The 16,780-nt window shown below is 40.1% G+C and overlaps 1 protein-coding gene across 2 annotated transcripts; it reads right to left on the bottom strand.

Annotated features, from left to right (window-relative positions):
- Positions 1–620: 620 nt before the first annotated feature.
- On the bottom strand, positions 621–16,704 carry arih2 (ariadne homolog 2 (Drosophila)). Of its 2 annotated transcripts, none has more exons than XM_069660528.1 (15): positions 16,603–16,704; positions 11,393–11,925; positions 9,634–9,701; positions 8,713–8,785; positions 8,255–8,396; positions 7,068–7,189; positions 5,847–5,956; positions 5,600–5,717; positions 5,360–5,410; positions 5,011–5,032; positions 4,256–4,407; positions 3,833–3,976; positions 2,935–3,003; positions 2,566–2,691; positions 621–2,265 (listed from the first exon to the last, which is right to left on the bottom strand). In XM_069660528.1, the coding sequence occupies exons 2-15, from the start codon at positions 11,657–11,659 to the stop codon at positions 2,194–2,196; spliced, it is 1,536 nt and encodes a 511-aa protein (XP_069516629.1). In that variant the 5' UTR covers positions 11,660–11,925; positions 16,603–16,704; the 3' UTR covers positions 621–2,193. The 2 variants fall into 2 exon arrangements, with proteins under 2 accessions (XP_069516629.1, XP_069516628.1); XM_069660527.1 differs by having other exon boundaries at positions 11,393–11,943.
- Positions 16,705–16,780: the final 76 nt, after the last annotated feature.

Here is a 16,780-nt window from a genome sequence, read left to right on the forward strand (position 1 = left end):
ATCCAAAGTCTCGAATTATCCAGGAGAGGTACACTGAGTTTTTCTATTAGGTGTTGTATCATGTATCCCTGTCATTTCTTGTAAGAGTTATCGGCATCATACTATCAATGGACTAAAGCAGTGATTCCCTAACTATGGTATGTGTACCACTGGTGTTATGCAAGCTTTACTTAGTGGTAAGAAGAGCCTTTTTGGAAGCGGCCCAAATTACTTACCCCTTGTGGCCCCTGACTTAAAACTTTAAAATTCATTTAATTTCATTTTTATTAAACACAAAAAAGCATGATTATAATATCCCATTATAAAAATATAAGTTGTTATATTTTTTAAATAATGCATGACTAGGCTGGAAGTGATTTTAGATATAACATAAACTAGGAATGCTAAATGCTAAATGGGAGGAAGCATTTAATTATTTTTATCTGCAAATGTTTGAAAAAGATTTAAAAAAAATTAAAGGCCATCCTTAAATTATGCTATACGGCCCTCCTATCTAGGATGTCAGGAATGTTTTTCTACAAGAATCATAGACACACACAGACACACACACTCTAATTCTGTATACAGAGTTTGATCTTCTGTGTGTGTGCGCTTGTATAATGAAAACACAAGAGACACGGTCCGGTTTTAAAAACTCTCAGTAACTCTATTTCTGTATTAATGTACAACCGTTGAAAATTACAACAATTTTTTTTGTATTTTTGTATTTTTTTCCCATTTTTTTTAAACGATCTATCTATCAACAGCCATTTTCCAGAACAAGAGTGGACAATGTGAGCAGGAAGAAAAGAGAAAATGAAGAGCAAAACAAAGCGAGGGGGTGAATGTAAAGAAAGAGAAGAGAGCACGAGATGAGGGAAGGAGACAAATTAACAGTTAGGGTTGTATTTTCTGCAGTGGAGTGTTTGCGAAATGTGTGCATGGTAGGTGCGTGCAAATGCTATGTCAATGTCAATGGTTGGTGCTGTAGCATGTGTGAATGGCTGAGAGTACACTTGCGGCTTCAAAGCAACTTCATCTGATCAGTGGATGTGCTAAAGATAGATTTCTATACTGATCACACTCAGCAATATCAGTAAGATAGAGAAAATCAGACAAGAATGGGACTAAAGTAATTCTATAGTTTTACTGCTTCCATGATGACTAGCAGCTATTGCTGGCAGTAGAGGCTGTAGCCGGTCAGGTTAGGTGCAAGCAAACAAAGGAAAGGGGAAGGTGTGTTTATTGTGACACACTGGCAGCAAAATCTAAGAAAGTTGTCATCTAAACACACGTTCATCTTATTCTGTAGTATTTTGTGTATATGAACATGCATCATACGTAGCAAAATATTGTTTTGTAAGTATTTTAAAGAGTGTTAGATTACCAATTTTCCCACAGTAAACACACCATATACGCGGAATATCAAAAAACACTTTTACAATGAAAGGTCTCCAAAATCTGCCATTGCTAATTGTTCATTGGCATTGTCGCACCTGTCCTGGTTGTTAATAACGGATGTAAGTTTGCAGAAAGTTCAGAACATATTTGTGTTCAGGCTAATCCATTTAGTGCTGCAGCTACAACTGCCAGGAATAGCACAATAGTCACTATGGTCTCGGTGAAACCACCAAATACAGGTAAAAAATCAGCAGTGTTTGCTTACAGAAAGTTTATTCCATCTCCCACATCTGCTTGATAACAAAAGATTCTCCTTCAATTCTTTGTTTTACTCTGCTCTCTTCCAAAGTCACAGGAATAACAGCTGTGACTCTTTTGCTCTTTTTAACAGGCTAATATTGCTCTAAGCTGCTCATGTCAGTGTATTAAAGCTTAAAGTGAAATAAAATATACCCAAAAACCCACTGTTTTCTGACACAACAACTCAAAACTTGACCTCAATGATCAGATCTGAAAAGCTGCAATAAGTGTAACCGCAGTGATGAGATGCTCAGAAGCCAAAACAAGTAAATGAGCTGAGGATGAGAATGAGAAGAAGGGATACAATCGTGCCATTCTGTGACCCTGCAGCATTGTGGGAGTGAGAGAAGGGAGAGACAGAAAGAAATAAGAAAATGAGCCAGTGTAGAGAAGAAAAAAGAGGGGTTGGTATGACTGCACGGAGGCATGGTCATGGAAGGAAGCAAACGTAGGAGTTGAGGAAGAGAGGAAGGAAGGAGGGAGATGCTGGTGCTTTGCAGTTGCGATGGAGCCTCAGGTGTCGTGGAAATCCTTCAGCAGCGTGCGTCGCCTCTGCTCAGCAATGTGCATCTGATTCTCCAGATCCTGCAAAAATATAATGTTATTGTTAAAGATAGGTCCTACAGAAAACCATCAAAATTTTAGTTTTGATCAAACCTAGCAAATAAGACAGTGATGATCTGTGTGTAGTAAGTGTTGGGAAACATTTTAGGTAAGGAATCCACTGATCCACAAAGAAAATTTGAAATCACAAAGTACAGCTGATGCGTAGTGTCATTCGTTTTCACAGGTATTTAGTCATAAACCTTGACCATGGACAAAAAAATAAAAATTGACCTGATGACAGTTCTTCACAAACAGTCTTGAATGTCTAATTGTTCTTACCCCTCTGTCACTGGCGCTGAGCTCCCCCTCGCCTCCCACTACTCCTCTCTCGTAGCTGTCGGCCCGCTCCACCTTCCACGACAGGTTTTCTATCTCTGCTTCCAGCTGGGCCTGCTGGTACTCAAACTGAAAAGAAGAACCGAAAAATCAGGCGAAAAGAATCGCTCTGCCCTTCACTGAGAAAAATAACAATGATTAAAGACACAATTAACATCACTGGGTCAACACTAAAAATAGACGAGAAGTGGAAAAGAGGTGGCAGGCAGGAGGGGTAGGAAGAAACCAAGATCACTTTTCGTGTATTAACTATCTCATTTAACATATTAAATGCCTTCTCTACATTGGCATGCAGACATGTTTGTTTCTCACCAGTTTCTTGCGTGGGCCGGACTCCATGTAATAGGCGTAGGGGTATGTATACTGCAGCGTGTAGCGGCACTGTAAACAAAAAGACAAGACAAATATTTATGTATTCAAAGTCAGACTACACTTAAATTAAGAAAGACCTATTATTATTGATCGATGTGATCTCTTTTCTACCACTTCATTGATACAAATAGTTTACTACATCACATCTTCCCCTTTGCAACCATCCAGTCAGGACAGAGAAAAAAAAACCAGTTGACCTGTCTTTTTCTCTGTTCATTTTACAACATCACAGGGGTGTGACAATAACACAAACAACAGTTTTCATTCCTGTGATTCAAATACTTTGTTACCAAATGCTACTCATTTATCAGCACTTTGTATGCTGCGCCATGATGAAGCTCCACCATCATGCAGCCTTTGCCATTTTACATTGGACAAAGCAACGTCAACTTTACACAGCATTAGTATGCAAGGTGTAAATAAACGGTGCCTGCTGCAAATACACACACACGGCGCCATTTACACAGATGCCGCTTCATCTCCGTTACGCCTGTTACTACCTCTGATGCCAGCTCAGAGGCGAACGACTTTGCCCCACCATTCCTCCTCTGTGCGTTTTACATAGAAGACGGAAGACATCATATTCAATAATGTGTTTCTTTTACTCTTTTCTTTTCTTTTCTTTTAGTTTTCAATTCAATTGAAACAAACTTGTCAGGTAACTTGTTTTAGTAGTAACTTCATAGTTTACAACTTAATACCAAAGAATAAGTGTCATGATTCGATGTATTTCGTGGACCCGTCTTTCTGTATTTCGCAGACCCGTCTTTCTGTCCTTCTCCAACTCTCTTTCACCACTGACCCAAACACTAGCAGCCACAGATCTTTCTGTGAGTACCTTTGCCAGTAGCTTTGCAGCGTTATGCAGGTACTGCCAGTCGATCCAGGTTCCCAGGTTGTTCATTACTCTCTCCTGGATCTTCTCCTGGATCCTCTGGTACGTCTGAGCCTCCAGCTGCAGAGACTTGTTGTGATTCTCCCACTGGTGGGATAAAGATTCAAAAATGTAATTTGATAAAAGATCAAAAGACGAAGCAAGTATTTCTACTGCAGATCTAAAGCTATGTGAGATTGAAACTTGTCGGAGTAAATAACATTTTCTGGTTGATTTTAGTTTTTCAATTTTCCCAAAGAAAAAAAGAATTGTAAAAGGCAGAAACTTTACTTTTATCCAGAAAAATGTTTTACTGTTTATTTTGCTTTTGATAAATGTTTAGTTACTGAAGTTCATCAAGCAAAATATGGGGAAAATTAAACCCACCCTCTCAAAGTAGAAGAGGTATTTCTTGAGGGCCTCTCTGGCCTGAGCCTGCTGGCTCTGGTTGACTATATCAGGGTTTTCTTTGTAGCGGCTGCACTCGTAGTATTCACTGCCGTGAGTCTTCCAGTCTCCAAGACACATCCAGCAGAAGTCTTAAAGGAGACACAAACACACATTATTGACTTCCCATTACTTACATTGTATTATACAGTTCTTGTATTGCAAAGATGGAACAGTTGTTGACGGTTTAAAATGTAACTTAAGCCTTCAGGGAGTTATAACTGGCTGATGCTGACTGTGGTTGGTAATATATTCAGTTTCTTTCAACTTATCAGAGTTTGATTTAACCAAATTTCCAATGTAAATGACAAAATTGAAATTAATGAAGAGGAAGTGAGTGACTTGTAGAACACAATTGGAGTATTAGTGTACACAAGGTGAACAAATATTCTCAAACTGGAGCTTCTGATGAGTTTTTTTTACTACTTCACTTAACTATATGCCTTTTTGTCAGCTGTCACCATAAGCCAAGAGAGGCAATACAGAAAAAAAGACGTTTTTTTCCTAACGAAGCATCAACTTGCACTTCAAATTTCTTGTTAGTTCAGCCAAACTCATCTTGTTTTAAAAGATAATTGCTTCTTTTTGTGTTACATATCATGCCACTAGGTGGGTGCAAAGTGCCTCACAGAGTTATGAGTTTATGCTTCACTGAATAATACTGCAGTTGTGAAACTCTGAGACAAACTACTTACCATGTTTGCATTTGGAGCATTGCTGTAACAAAACAGACACAGGAGGATTTCAAATGAGTGAAACAGAAACCTGACAGAACAAGCATGTGAGTAACACTTTGACTTTGGAAGAATCTGAGAAATCAAACAGCTCTAACCATTTTGTGCTTGATTTCACATAACAGCTATGTCACTCTTGTGGCTTTAAAACTTTTATAAATTAAAAAACTCATACCAGGTAACATATCTGCCATTTACTGATTTAATCCAGTGTCAGACTATCAAAGTTGAGGACTTCAGCACTCTGAATCTGAACACATTTTTAGCATTTCCATGTTCTGCGAAAGTGTGATTTTCAGCGCTGACTCACCATGTGATTGCACCCTCCGTTCTTCTCAATGCAGATATTGCACTTAGGACACTAGAAGAGAACAAGAATAAATACATTAGTGACAGATTACAACACTGTATTGCAGTTAATAATTAATGTGTATTATTATGCCTTTGTGTGGTCGTGTGAAAGTACAAAACTGTAGTGTGTATGTATGTTGTAAAACCAGTGACTGTATATGTGCATGACGGTATGTTTACACATGTAGAACTATCATACATCTTTAGTGTGTGCACTGATGTAGTTAGCCGTCTCTGAGTCATCTGCACATTTGGTCAGCCATTTCCGGATTGTTGCACAGTCTGTGGGTGCGTGGTACATCTGACGGCATTTAAAACTGAGAAAGAGAAAGAAGGGACAGTAAGACTCACATTTGCACAATGTACCAGAACATAACAACAAACGAATAATTATTTTTCCACAAAATTTTAAACAACTTAAAAATGAGTGTGTGTGTGTGTCCTACCAGAAGACTTCACTGCAGCGGCTACACTGCACCCGGCGCGCCCGGGGCTCCTGCACTTTGATGACAATGGGACAGTCTGCACCAGGACACAACTGCAACTGGAAGTGACTCTGCAAGAAGAAACAAAGAAAATCAAAGTGAACAGATGCTTCGTGATAATGATAATTCTTACTGTCCAAACTTGCTGGAAGTTTTTAGTTCCATGGATCAATTTAATAATGACAATTCAAAAAAGCAGTTGAGCAGACTGATTTGTTCTGTGGATTATACAGTAACGCCCCTTTTCCACTGGTCCAAAAAAACCTTAACACCCGGCTTTTTTGCTTACTTGGAAGGGTTACAATCGGCATTCAGACCCGGGTCGACAGGCTAATCTCCGCCCCCTTTCCGGTGCGATGCTATGCTCCGTCTGTAACTTCTGCTACTCCATGTCATCTCGGCTACAAATTCCGCCCGTCTCCATGCAAGCAATGCTCAAACATCGTTCCAAATTTGTCAGCGCCGAGTTTTACAAATATACTGGATGAGTAATAGATACAATAAAGACCTAACCACTATAACATCTTCACTGTTTACTAACCCTGTCTCCAGCACGTTGAGTCTGAGGATAATGCAGCAGAAAAGAGACTGACAGGACTGGGAATGGGAAAAGAGACAATCGGCATTTATTAGCAGGTCTTCCCGGGTCTGAGAAAAACGACTCAACGCACTAATTTTGGTGGGAAAGGGGTATAGGAAACAGGGGCAGGATGGAAGGATGTGTTGCTGTTGAATTAAAAATGTGACTTTTCCAACATTCAGAGCATCAGAAATGATTTACATTCACCTCAAGTGTAGGCATCTCAACTTTATCTCAAAACTTTGGTAAATAAATTTGAGTATAAGTTTCTTTTTAATGTGGGTGAATGGACCTTTAAGAAAACAGTAATGTGAGACATAATCATTTGCATAAATATATTTAGATGGAACCCCAGCTGGTGAGACACACAGTGGAGAGTGTGATGTAACAGCCACAGAGGATTCTGATTTAAAGCTCTGTGAAGGACATTCAAAGGTTCACTTGTTGAAAACAGAACACACAAGGGTTAACAGAGTTTCCGTCTTCTTCTCGCCCTCTTTCCACATGCCTCTGACGACTCATTGCTTCACATGCAGAACCTGCTGCAGCATCTGAGCCAACAGACTAATGACACACAGATGGACATACACACACAAACACACCTCAACGTAGTCTCTGAAGAGGTAGCGTCTGTATTTGTCCTTCAGCTCCTCTCCTGGCAGCAGCGGCAGGACAAAGTCTTCTGGCATCTGCAGGGAACAGTCCTGAGCCATACATGAGATACCTGAACAAAACCACACGCACACACACAAAAAATGTATTAGAGATTTCTGAAACATTCAGACAAGTAATATGAACAAAATGCACACTACGCCCTACAAAGCTGCAACTGTTGTTTGTTCTTACTAATGCACCCATAAACTATATCCGTCTTTTTAACTGTGTATGACTACACTAGTTCCTCCACAGTTGTTTGTGGTTTAAGTGGCTGGTTTCTAATGTTACAGTGACCCAGAATCTGGATTGGGGTCATGTGTCATCAAACACCCGCCCTTCATACAGCTGATAGAGAAATGCTTATCAGGCTCAGAGGGACTCTGTTACGTGGTACGACTTTATCAGGGAGGCTGGTAAAAAGTAGCACAGGGACACACAGTGGGTTGGTCTATACATTTATGCTAATACGCGCACACACACACAGACACACACACACACACATATATAGAAAAGCTCTTGTGATCCCACTCTCAAAATAAAAGGACAGGGAGTCTGCTACACTGTATGCACTTGACCACACACATACAGTTACTGATCTGTGTACACCCACACACCCATCTGCTCTGCTGCTGACACAAGCAGACTTTTTCTCTCAGACATACACACACACACACATACACACACATACACAAAATAATCAGAAGTAGGAACATGCCTGCCTGGTAAATTTCTAGACCAGATGGGAGTCATTAAACCATAAATTACACCTCCCTCATCTTCAAAGAAATTCTTAAGTTTTACACACAAACACAAACACGGACCTCTCCACAAACAACCGACCATAATCCGTGGTGTTGCTGTCATTAAAAAACTGTATTATTAAGTGACTGATGTTTCTTAATAGCAAATGCAGACACGGCTAGTCTGGCATAAAAAAAAAGGGTAAAATATCTTTTAAAACGGATCAGAGGCTGAAACTGTGATGGCAAAGGAAAGACAATGACAACAAAAATAAATACAAGCCAGATGTACAGATACACATACAGACACTGAACACCTCAAATCAAACAAAGTGTGACTCACTTACTCTAACACCTGTTTTGATGACACAACCCACACGTGCTTTACTCACCCACTCCCATGCCATCTTTGACCAGTACAGTGCAGTGCTGCTCCCAGCATGCTTTGCAGAAGGAGTGCTGACAGGGCAAAGCCAGCAGGGAGTCTCTCCGTACAACCTGTAGACACACACCACACTGGAGGGACTGAGGGGCCTGAAAAACACAGACACAGAAATCCTGAACATCGTGTCATACACAAACTGTAATAGAAAGATGAGAGCTTGGAAGGTTAGTATACATCTAAAACATCGATATGGTTCTTAAATGTGAAATGGTACAAAAGAAAACTACACTTATATTTAAGCAAAGTGAGACATGAACTATACAATTTTGGGGGAAATGAATCAACCAAGAAAAGCTAATAGAAGAGGTTGTTGAACTTTTCTTCTGGATTTCACTTATTTTGAAAAAGAAATAGTACTTGTGCTTAAGTCCATGAGTATTTTATCACATGTCGTCCTTTACTCACAGTGACTGATCTGCAGGTGCTGCTTGGCTGGACCAGGGCGTCTGATAACAGCAGAGAAGAGTTGGACTTATATCTGTGGGTAACATGGACATAACCAGGGGTCATTGAGATTAGAGACAGAACTAATAAGGCAACTGTAGCATATGGTACAGAGGTAGAGGGAAGAAAGAAGAGAGAAAATAGTTGAGAGAGAGAGAGATAAGGTAACGAGTGCAAGAGGGAGGAAGTACAGGAGAAAAGTAAAAAAGACTAGAGGTTCATGAGAATTAAAATGATGCACAAAAGGGAGGGTGAATAAAAAGCCCCTTTTTACATTGCGATTCCACCATAGCGCTGTAACGAAGCCGCCTTTGCCATTGTACACTGAAACATTCAACGCTGGTGTAAAGCCGCCCCCAGTGTGTGTATTTACATTGCATTCCAGCGTTGCCGTAGCAAAAGGCGTGCATTGTGTAAACAAACAGTGCGTGTGGAATGGAGGGGCGAAGTTGTTGTGCATTTTACATTAAAGCTACTGTTAGGAACTTTCAGTTGTGTTGATTTTGGCGCCCACTGTGGACAAAGCAGTACCTCTTATCTCTTTGCTGATTTTGTCGTGTACATGCTTAAGTGGTGGTTTTTAACAACAAATATTATCCTGCTTTCTTTAACAGTCATATGTATCACTCACTTTACATTTTTGCCATGGAAAATGTAAACAAAGGCAGCGTGCAGTAAATCTCGTCGTCTGACACCTACCCCCCGCCAGCGGGTAGGTGTAGGTCATATAGAGTAATCAGAATGAATTTCAGTCTGTTTCATAACCAGCGGAAACCTCCTCAGAGGAGCTTTAAAGACGAGGCGTAGTAGTCCTGGCAATGTAAAGGGGCTAACAAAGCACAGAGCAGGCAGAAAAGGCAGAAAGGGGCTGAGGAGACGTACCTGTCCAATATTTGTGAAACCTGCCAGTGAAGATGCACCAGGATCAGTTTTGCTACCGCTGGTAAAACCTGGGAGAGAGAAAGACAGAGAAAGAGAGACTGCTGAAATGTTGCTTTAATTATATAAAATTCAAAGAAATGAGGCTTCAGTAACACATGAATTAATTGTCTTGAAAGTCAGCTGATATTTTTATTTTTTTGCTTTTCAGTTTTTATTCTGTTGTCCATCAAGTACATTTTGGTTTATTGGTCACTGTCAGGATAAAATGAGCCATTTGAAGACATTACTTTGGATTGTGATATAATTATGCAGATTCAATGATTATGCAAATTATTATAACATGTTGTTTCAACTATAATAAAACTGTATTTCATATACACAAGACACTGTTTTAAAACAAAAAGGAAAAACTAACTTCACGTAGCTCAGTCAGTTATTTCCCTGTTGATGACTTAATGCATTCTCTCAGCTGTTACTGTACACTGAATATTAGATGAGACAGGAAGATAAATCTATAAGGAGATATCTAGGAATACCCAGGCATATCGTCTAACACTATAGCCAAACATCTAAGGCTCTAATGTAATGCAAGTCTCTGAGGTCAGAAAAGCCTGGAGGCGAACAAATGAATCCAGTAAAATTCCTGAAGCGTTCCCTACTTTCGCCTACTGTCATCAAGAAACACACCACTCCTCTGGGAGCTGCTGACTGAACACTGTAGTTGTGCTGCGAAAGCCCTAGGTGTAATTATGTGTAACTGTGAGTGTGGGGTTAAGTTTTACTGCAAAACAGCATGCAGACGACACTGCAGAGCAAAGGTTCTAAGAAAAATAGAGTAACAAAAACTCTGTATGAGGCATGAAAGGCCATGAGAGAAGTTGATATGAGCTCACTATTAGTCAGCCTCCATAAGTCCCACTGTTAGAATGCATTAATATTAATGTGTGCACTCAGAACAATGTATACTGTCAGGCTGATATTACAATTAGACTGCTGTGAGAGCAAACTCTCTGTAACTACTTCAGCTGATCATTTTAATGCAACCATTATAACCTCGACCAACAAAGTGCAGCCATGCACACAAATTCTGGTGTACATTCTGAACAATATGAACAAATGTATAGATAGGAAAAGGGGGCAAGAAGAGTCCTATAAAACATGTTTGGTAAAGCTTTCTGTGTTTGAAGAGGGATGTGAGATTTGGGTCTTCTTTTGTGGTCACGTCATTAATTCGGAGCAAATGTATTAGCAATTCAGGTGGTGACTATCTGGACTAGTAACTATAGTGACTAATTGCTGTAGAACCTAGGTTGACCCCCAAACAAATGCAGCCTTTTATCTTCAATTGTTTCAGTGAAAATGTATTCAAATGAGTTTGAAAGCTTGAAAGGGTTGGGTAGCAGTCTTAATGCAAGAATTGCTTTATTAACATTACTGAGCTGCAATGAAATAACTATTTAACTACACCCAGGCAAACCTCTTATGACCAAAGCATACAATTTTGCCAACTGAAAATGTGTGCTTTGCCTGACACAGCATTGCTTATCATGGAGAGTAGGAGGCAACAGAGCAACCTGATGAGATGAAGCAGAGAAACAGAACTATGATCTACTATTTGTACTTTCTGCCCGAGTCACATTCTATAAGCAACTTGCCCAGCACCAACTTCCTATCCTGTTTATATAAATGCTACAATGTGATGAGTTATTTTATTCTCGTGATGCAGCATCACACAGCGCAGCAACCAACACAAGCTTACCTTCAGTGCAACAGCCACAGTGTTGACCTCCTCCGTCAGCACCCTCTGACTCTCTTTGTAGGTCAGGCAGGTGAACAGGTACTCCTCTGGGTCGAAGGAGTCTGCACCCTGTTGCTCCACATCGCTGGCCACGCCCTCATAGTAGTTTGCTATGTCACCCTGATCCTCCTCTTCTCCTCCATCGTCCTCATCCTCCTCTTCTTCAGAGTTCACCCCGAAGTCTTCCTCGTTGCTGTCCGACGCCTGGCTGTTCATGTCCACAGACATCCAGTCGATTGAATTAAACACCCTGACAGGTAGACGGCCTGCCTACCTGTCAGATCCTAGTGGTCCGATTAGCTGAAATGGCTAGTTTAAAGCTCCACCTCTCTGTGTCAACCCGCGCCCCCTTCAAACCTTCTTGTGTCACTGTTGGGAGACACGCTGCCTTCCTGTATGTCTGAGGCGCGTAAAGAGCGCACTCAGCAGCAACGGAAGAAGCAGAAGAAGTCACACTCCCCGTCACTCATTTGGAAAGCTGGATACAGGGTGATCTGAGGAAGAGAAAAAGACTGAATAGGAGAAGAGAAAGGGACACAAAGGAAGAGGGAGGAATGGGGAAATAGTGGAGAAGGGAAATAAAGAAGCAAAAGCGCAAGAGAGGAGGAAAGGCCAAATAAGTGAAAAAGAAAAGAAGAGAAATTGAGTTTTAGGAAAAAGGGGGAAAACATATGTAATCAAAGTTTTTATAAATTACATGTAATTCTCAAAAGTTTGCTCATTCTGAGAATGTAAGGTAACACTCGATCTACTTCCTGATTAGACTGTATATGTAATTGGGGATACAAAAAAATTCGCCTGCATTCTATGTACATTTCTCAGAATTTTCCAATGTATTCTTTAGTTAAACAAACAATTTTTCCCACAGTACAAGCAAGCATTTTACTGCACACAATGTTTCAAGACAAATTAATCAAAAGTTCTAAACCAAGACCGGTATAGTACGACGGAGTATTAGGGCCACATTAAAGGGAAGATTACGAGAATAAAGTCATAGTATTACGAGAATAAAGTCGTTATTTTATTAGAATAAAGTCATAATTTTAGACTGTTGTTAGCCTGAATATCATAAATATCAGAGCAGCTGCCTGCATTAAAATGAGGAATGTGTGAAGTATTACTTCACAGTGAACAACTCGTGAAGTAATGCTTGTACATGATTGCACAGGAGGCCTAACACAACTTGAGCCGGACCTGTATATATTGAACACATTTGGTAGTATGGGCGCATATCATACATGTACCTCGCGAGAACATGCAAGATCTCCTACCTTGTAACAATGCGCAAGCACATTGAACAGCTTTATTTCAATACATTAGTATAGGTACATCAGCACCACTTTGTCATAACTATCCAGACTGAAAAGTGTGAAAATTTTATTGAAAATAAATAAGTAATTTTAGTCATTTTGACGCAGGCGGCTGGCTGCTCTTCTGATATTACCCTTAAAAATACAATACAGGCTAATCTAGCCAAAGCCTAAAATTACGACTTTCAATTCTCAAAATATTATGACTTAATTCTTGGAATAATATGACTTTTTTCACGAATTTTTTTTCCTAAGGTGGCCCTTATACTCCGTCGTAGTACAGTGTCAAAAGTGACAAGCACAAAAGACGACATTGCTACCAAATTTACTTCAGCTTTCCTTTAACTCAAACAAATGTGTTCATTTCATTTGTTATGATAAAGTTTTATTAGATTCATTTACGTTCTGGTTGATTACCGGTGGGATAAAGGTGTCACTACAGGGACTTGACCAAGACAGCAGGAGCAATTCTAGCTGCTAACAATAAATAAATCACAAAAAAAAGCAGAATAGAAACAACTGCTATTTTGTCTACGAGGCGTCTACTGTGCCCTGACAAATCTCAGTGATATCATGAAATTCTATCAAGTTATCTTTACTCAATGACGAGGTGAAGATGTGTTGCACTATTCACTGATACTGACAATGTAAGGGATCAATCCCCACGGTTTTACTGCTAATAATATTATGTAAAAGGATTATATTGGTCAGGGGATGTTTTTAATAATCACCAATCAGCATAAAAATGTTTCAAGACACAGTCGCTAACTTTGACAGGAGGATTCTCACTGACAGGAAGCTTAGCAGCTATCTGCATTGTCAGTACAAGGAAGGATAATGGCATCAGCTAGGTGCAAGGATACTTTCTACACACACACACGTTTACACATAAAACTGTATACAAAGGCCAATGGTATACAAAATATTTTCGGAGGGCTGTGTAGAATTTTTTTTGAAGTACGAACTTCTAATAGATTCCATCCGCCTTTAAAGCTTTAAACCTGCAATTTTTCCAACAGCTAAGACCGAACCAGGTATCTTTGTTTGCATGTTTAAAAATGAATATTGTCTCTTTATAGTGTCTCTCAATAGAATCAGAGTTGCTATTGAATGTAGTGTAAAGTAGTGTTAGTTAAGGACTTAACTTACCAGTATTTAAAAAGCTACGATTTCAGGAGTGAAGGCAGGAGTGTATTAAATTCTTCAAAAATGATATCTGTGTCCCAAATACGGATTTAGACTCATATAAAACATAATTTCTTTGCTTAATATAATCTGCAACAGGGTTACACAAGCCACCAAACAGATGTTGCTAATGTTTGGCTGTGCATGTTTCGTCTGCCTTTTCTACTTAGCAGTTGACCTTTCCTAACAGATTATGTCATATTCCATTAAACAAGCTTGAATAATCTACCGCCAACAGTGAAAGTAACTCACGACTTTGAGGCCGGTGGACAAACGGTTAATTTTCTTTGCTGGCTTGAAGACAAGCTAGCCGTGATCTAATAGCCATGGACTGTGACTGAATTAGGTACAAGGTCCCTCCCTCCCTCCCTGCACAGCTACACCTATCTTTCTCATCATTAGAACTAAGAACAAATAGAAATCCTTGTCCCCACTTTCTTCCAAAGCATGAAGTCTTTTCTTTCGTTGTCTGCCACTAGCTTTGGATTGAACTTCACAAAGCTGTGATTTTAAATCAACTCTTGCTCTCATATTCTGTTTATGTTGATCCTGCTACAGTGCAGATCTGTGAAACACGTGTGTGGACACAAGGCATGGGTTAAAGCTTAATGTCATGGTTTAGAGGATTAGCTGAAGATGCTTTAGCTTTGGAGATAAGGCAACAGACAAACTACTGTATAACAGAAGTTTACTTCACATTTACTTGGTCTCTAACTGGGCAGAAAAACAGGACAAAAACAAGCTGCCTCAGTTGAAAGGACAATAAAGCACACAACAGTGGTGGTGCCTTCCTGGTTGATACAAATGACATTAGAGGGTAGTCTAGGCACATCTTCACATCTTTTGTCTAAAAATATAGCATTTTAGGGGTGGTTATATACTATGAATTTGGTCTAAATTATCCAGGAAGATTTCTTCAATGATTAATTCCAAAATACATGAAAATGTCAGTCAAAACGGACTACAGTACTGTACACCACTTGCAAAATGACATTAGATTTAGGGGTCGACCAATTATTGATGCCAATATTCAGCATTTTTATGATTATTGATAGTTTTCTAGCTGATTACCGATAACATAAATTAATTTAAAAATGAGCTGATATGGCTCAGATGCAGCCTCCTCACTGTCTGTGGTTTGTTGTCTCTGTTGTCTGGAGCAATGTTCCGTCCATATCACTATCTGATTGGTTACACGTCGATCAACACTGAGGTGACTGTGCCACCGGTGAGCACAGAAGAACATATGCGCAGACTGGAGCAGCTCCGTTGAATTAACGGTGTTTTGTGTATAAGGTAAGGCAACAAATATTGCCCTAGTTGCAATATACAGTACAATCCTCTACACTGAATTTACTGAAACATCACAATCTTATGATCTATTTCTATGATGACAAGCATGCCCAGTTTCACCACTGAAAAATGCCTGCATAATGCACTTTTTTGCAGTGATGTACAGGTTCCAAATATCGGTTATCGGTCTCCTTGATTACTAATAATTGGTATCGGTACTGGCTTAAAAAAAACCATATCGCTCGACCCCTAATTAGATTGTATGTAAACTTATTTAGTGTGACATTTATGGCCTATTTTTACCCTAACATTACTCAGCTCTATGACAGCGCTATCAAAGTCCTTTGCAAGTCAAGAAAAGCACCATGGACAGTCAGTTCTTAGGCACTGGTGTGCAGCAAACTGTGCTGTCCGAATGGGGTTCCCCTAATGAACACTGACACAGTTTTTTCACAGTCCATATTGTGTTTTTCCAATGTGGATACAAGGTTGTTTCCTCCTCGCCAAAGCGTATCTCCAATCATAATACACGAGAACACAAAAATGCCATAATTTTGAACGAGAAATATCCTCTGTCCATGATAACAAACGCCGATACCACACAAGTAACATCAGGCTTGTTACGACGTGTGATCTGTGTCCACTACGGTCAAAAGACACCCGATGATAGCCGTTTTCTGGCATAGATGTTCAAATGTGACTTTGCAAATATCCACCTGGATAACAAAACAAGGTTAGCCTTCATATTCAGTCTGGCACCGGTGCAAGTCCAGCGACAGACGAATGCACGCATTCCGCCCGGTCCAGGCTAAAAATAGGCACCAAACTGGGTGACACACATCTTGCTAGGCTAATGTATCACAGCGACTCAGCACAGGTTTGATAACACGTATTGGGGGATGGTAAGAATGAGTTTTGTGTAGAGACTAACAGAAGTACACGCGTATAGGTTGTTTCAGGGCATCGGCGTTTCGTTTCATTTTTTATTTAATAAACTAAAACCGGCAGTGAAGTCAAATCCAAAGAACGGGTAGCTAACTAACTGTTAGCCGGATTAGCTTCCTAGCTAGCGTGCTACCAGTTACATTCAACAGCGGAGTAACGGCATGCCAAACCTACCAGTTGTACGAGTTATTTTTTTGGCTCCCTTTGCCACAGACCTGCAAAGGTTTTCAAGAAATGTTACTCTAACAAGAATTTAAAACATAAAAGCTAGACAGGTTAGCCAACCCCTTTACGTTCCCTCCCGCTGTGCCTCCGCCTCTCATCCACTCGAGACCGGGGATTGAGATGTAAACAAGGCCCTTTGGAGCTCGAGAGTAAACAGGCACATTAAAATAACAGCTGCATTAATTTCCCCTGGTTGAAGTCGGCGGTATTTACCTCTCAGTGAAGCTTCGGCTCTGCAAGCGTTGACAGCCAGAAGGGTTTTTTCTGTTGGCAAACCCAAAGAGCGATTTACACTCTGTTCGCTTAGCTGGTAGGCGGAAGATAGACGGTTACAGAGGTACTTATCAATGACGCCACTTCCGCGTTTCCATGCTAGTCTCTCTCTCAGGAG

Source organism: Semicossyphus pulcher, unplaced genomic scaffold, assembly GCF_022749685.1.
Source record: "Semicossyphus pulcher isolate SPU_LCO1_2020_fin unplaced genomic scaffold, fSemPul1.0.p SCAF_13, whole genome shotgun sequence".
Lineage (NCBI taxonomy): Eukaryota > Metazoa > Chordata > Actinopteri > Labriformes > Labridae > Semicossyphus > Semicossyphus pulcher.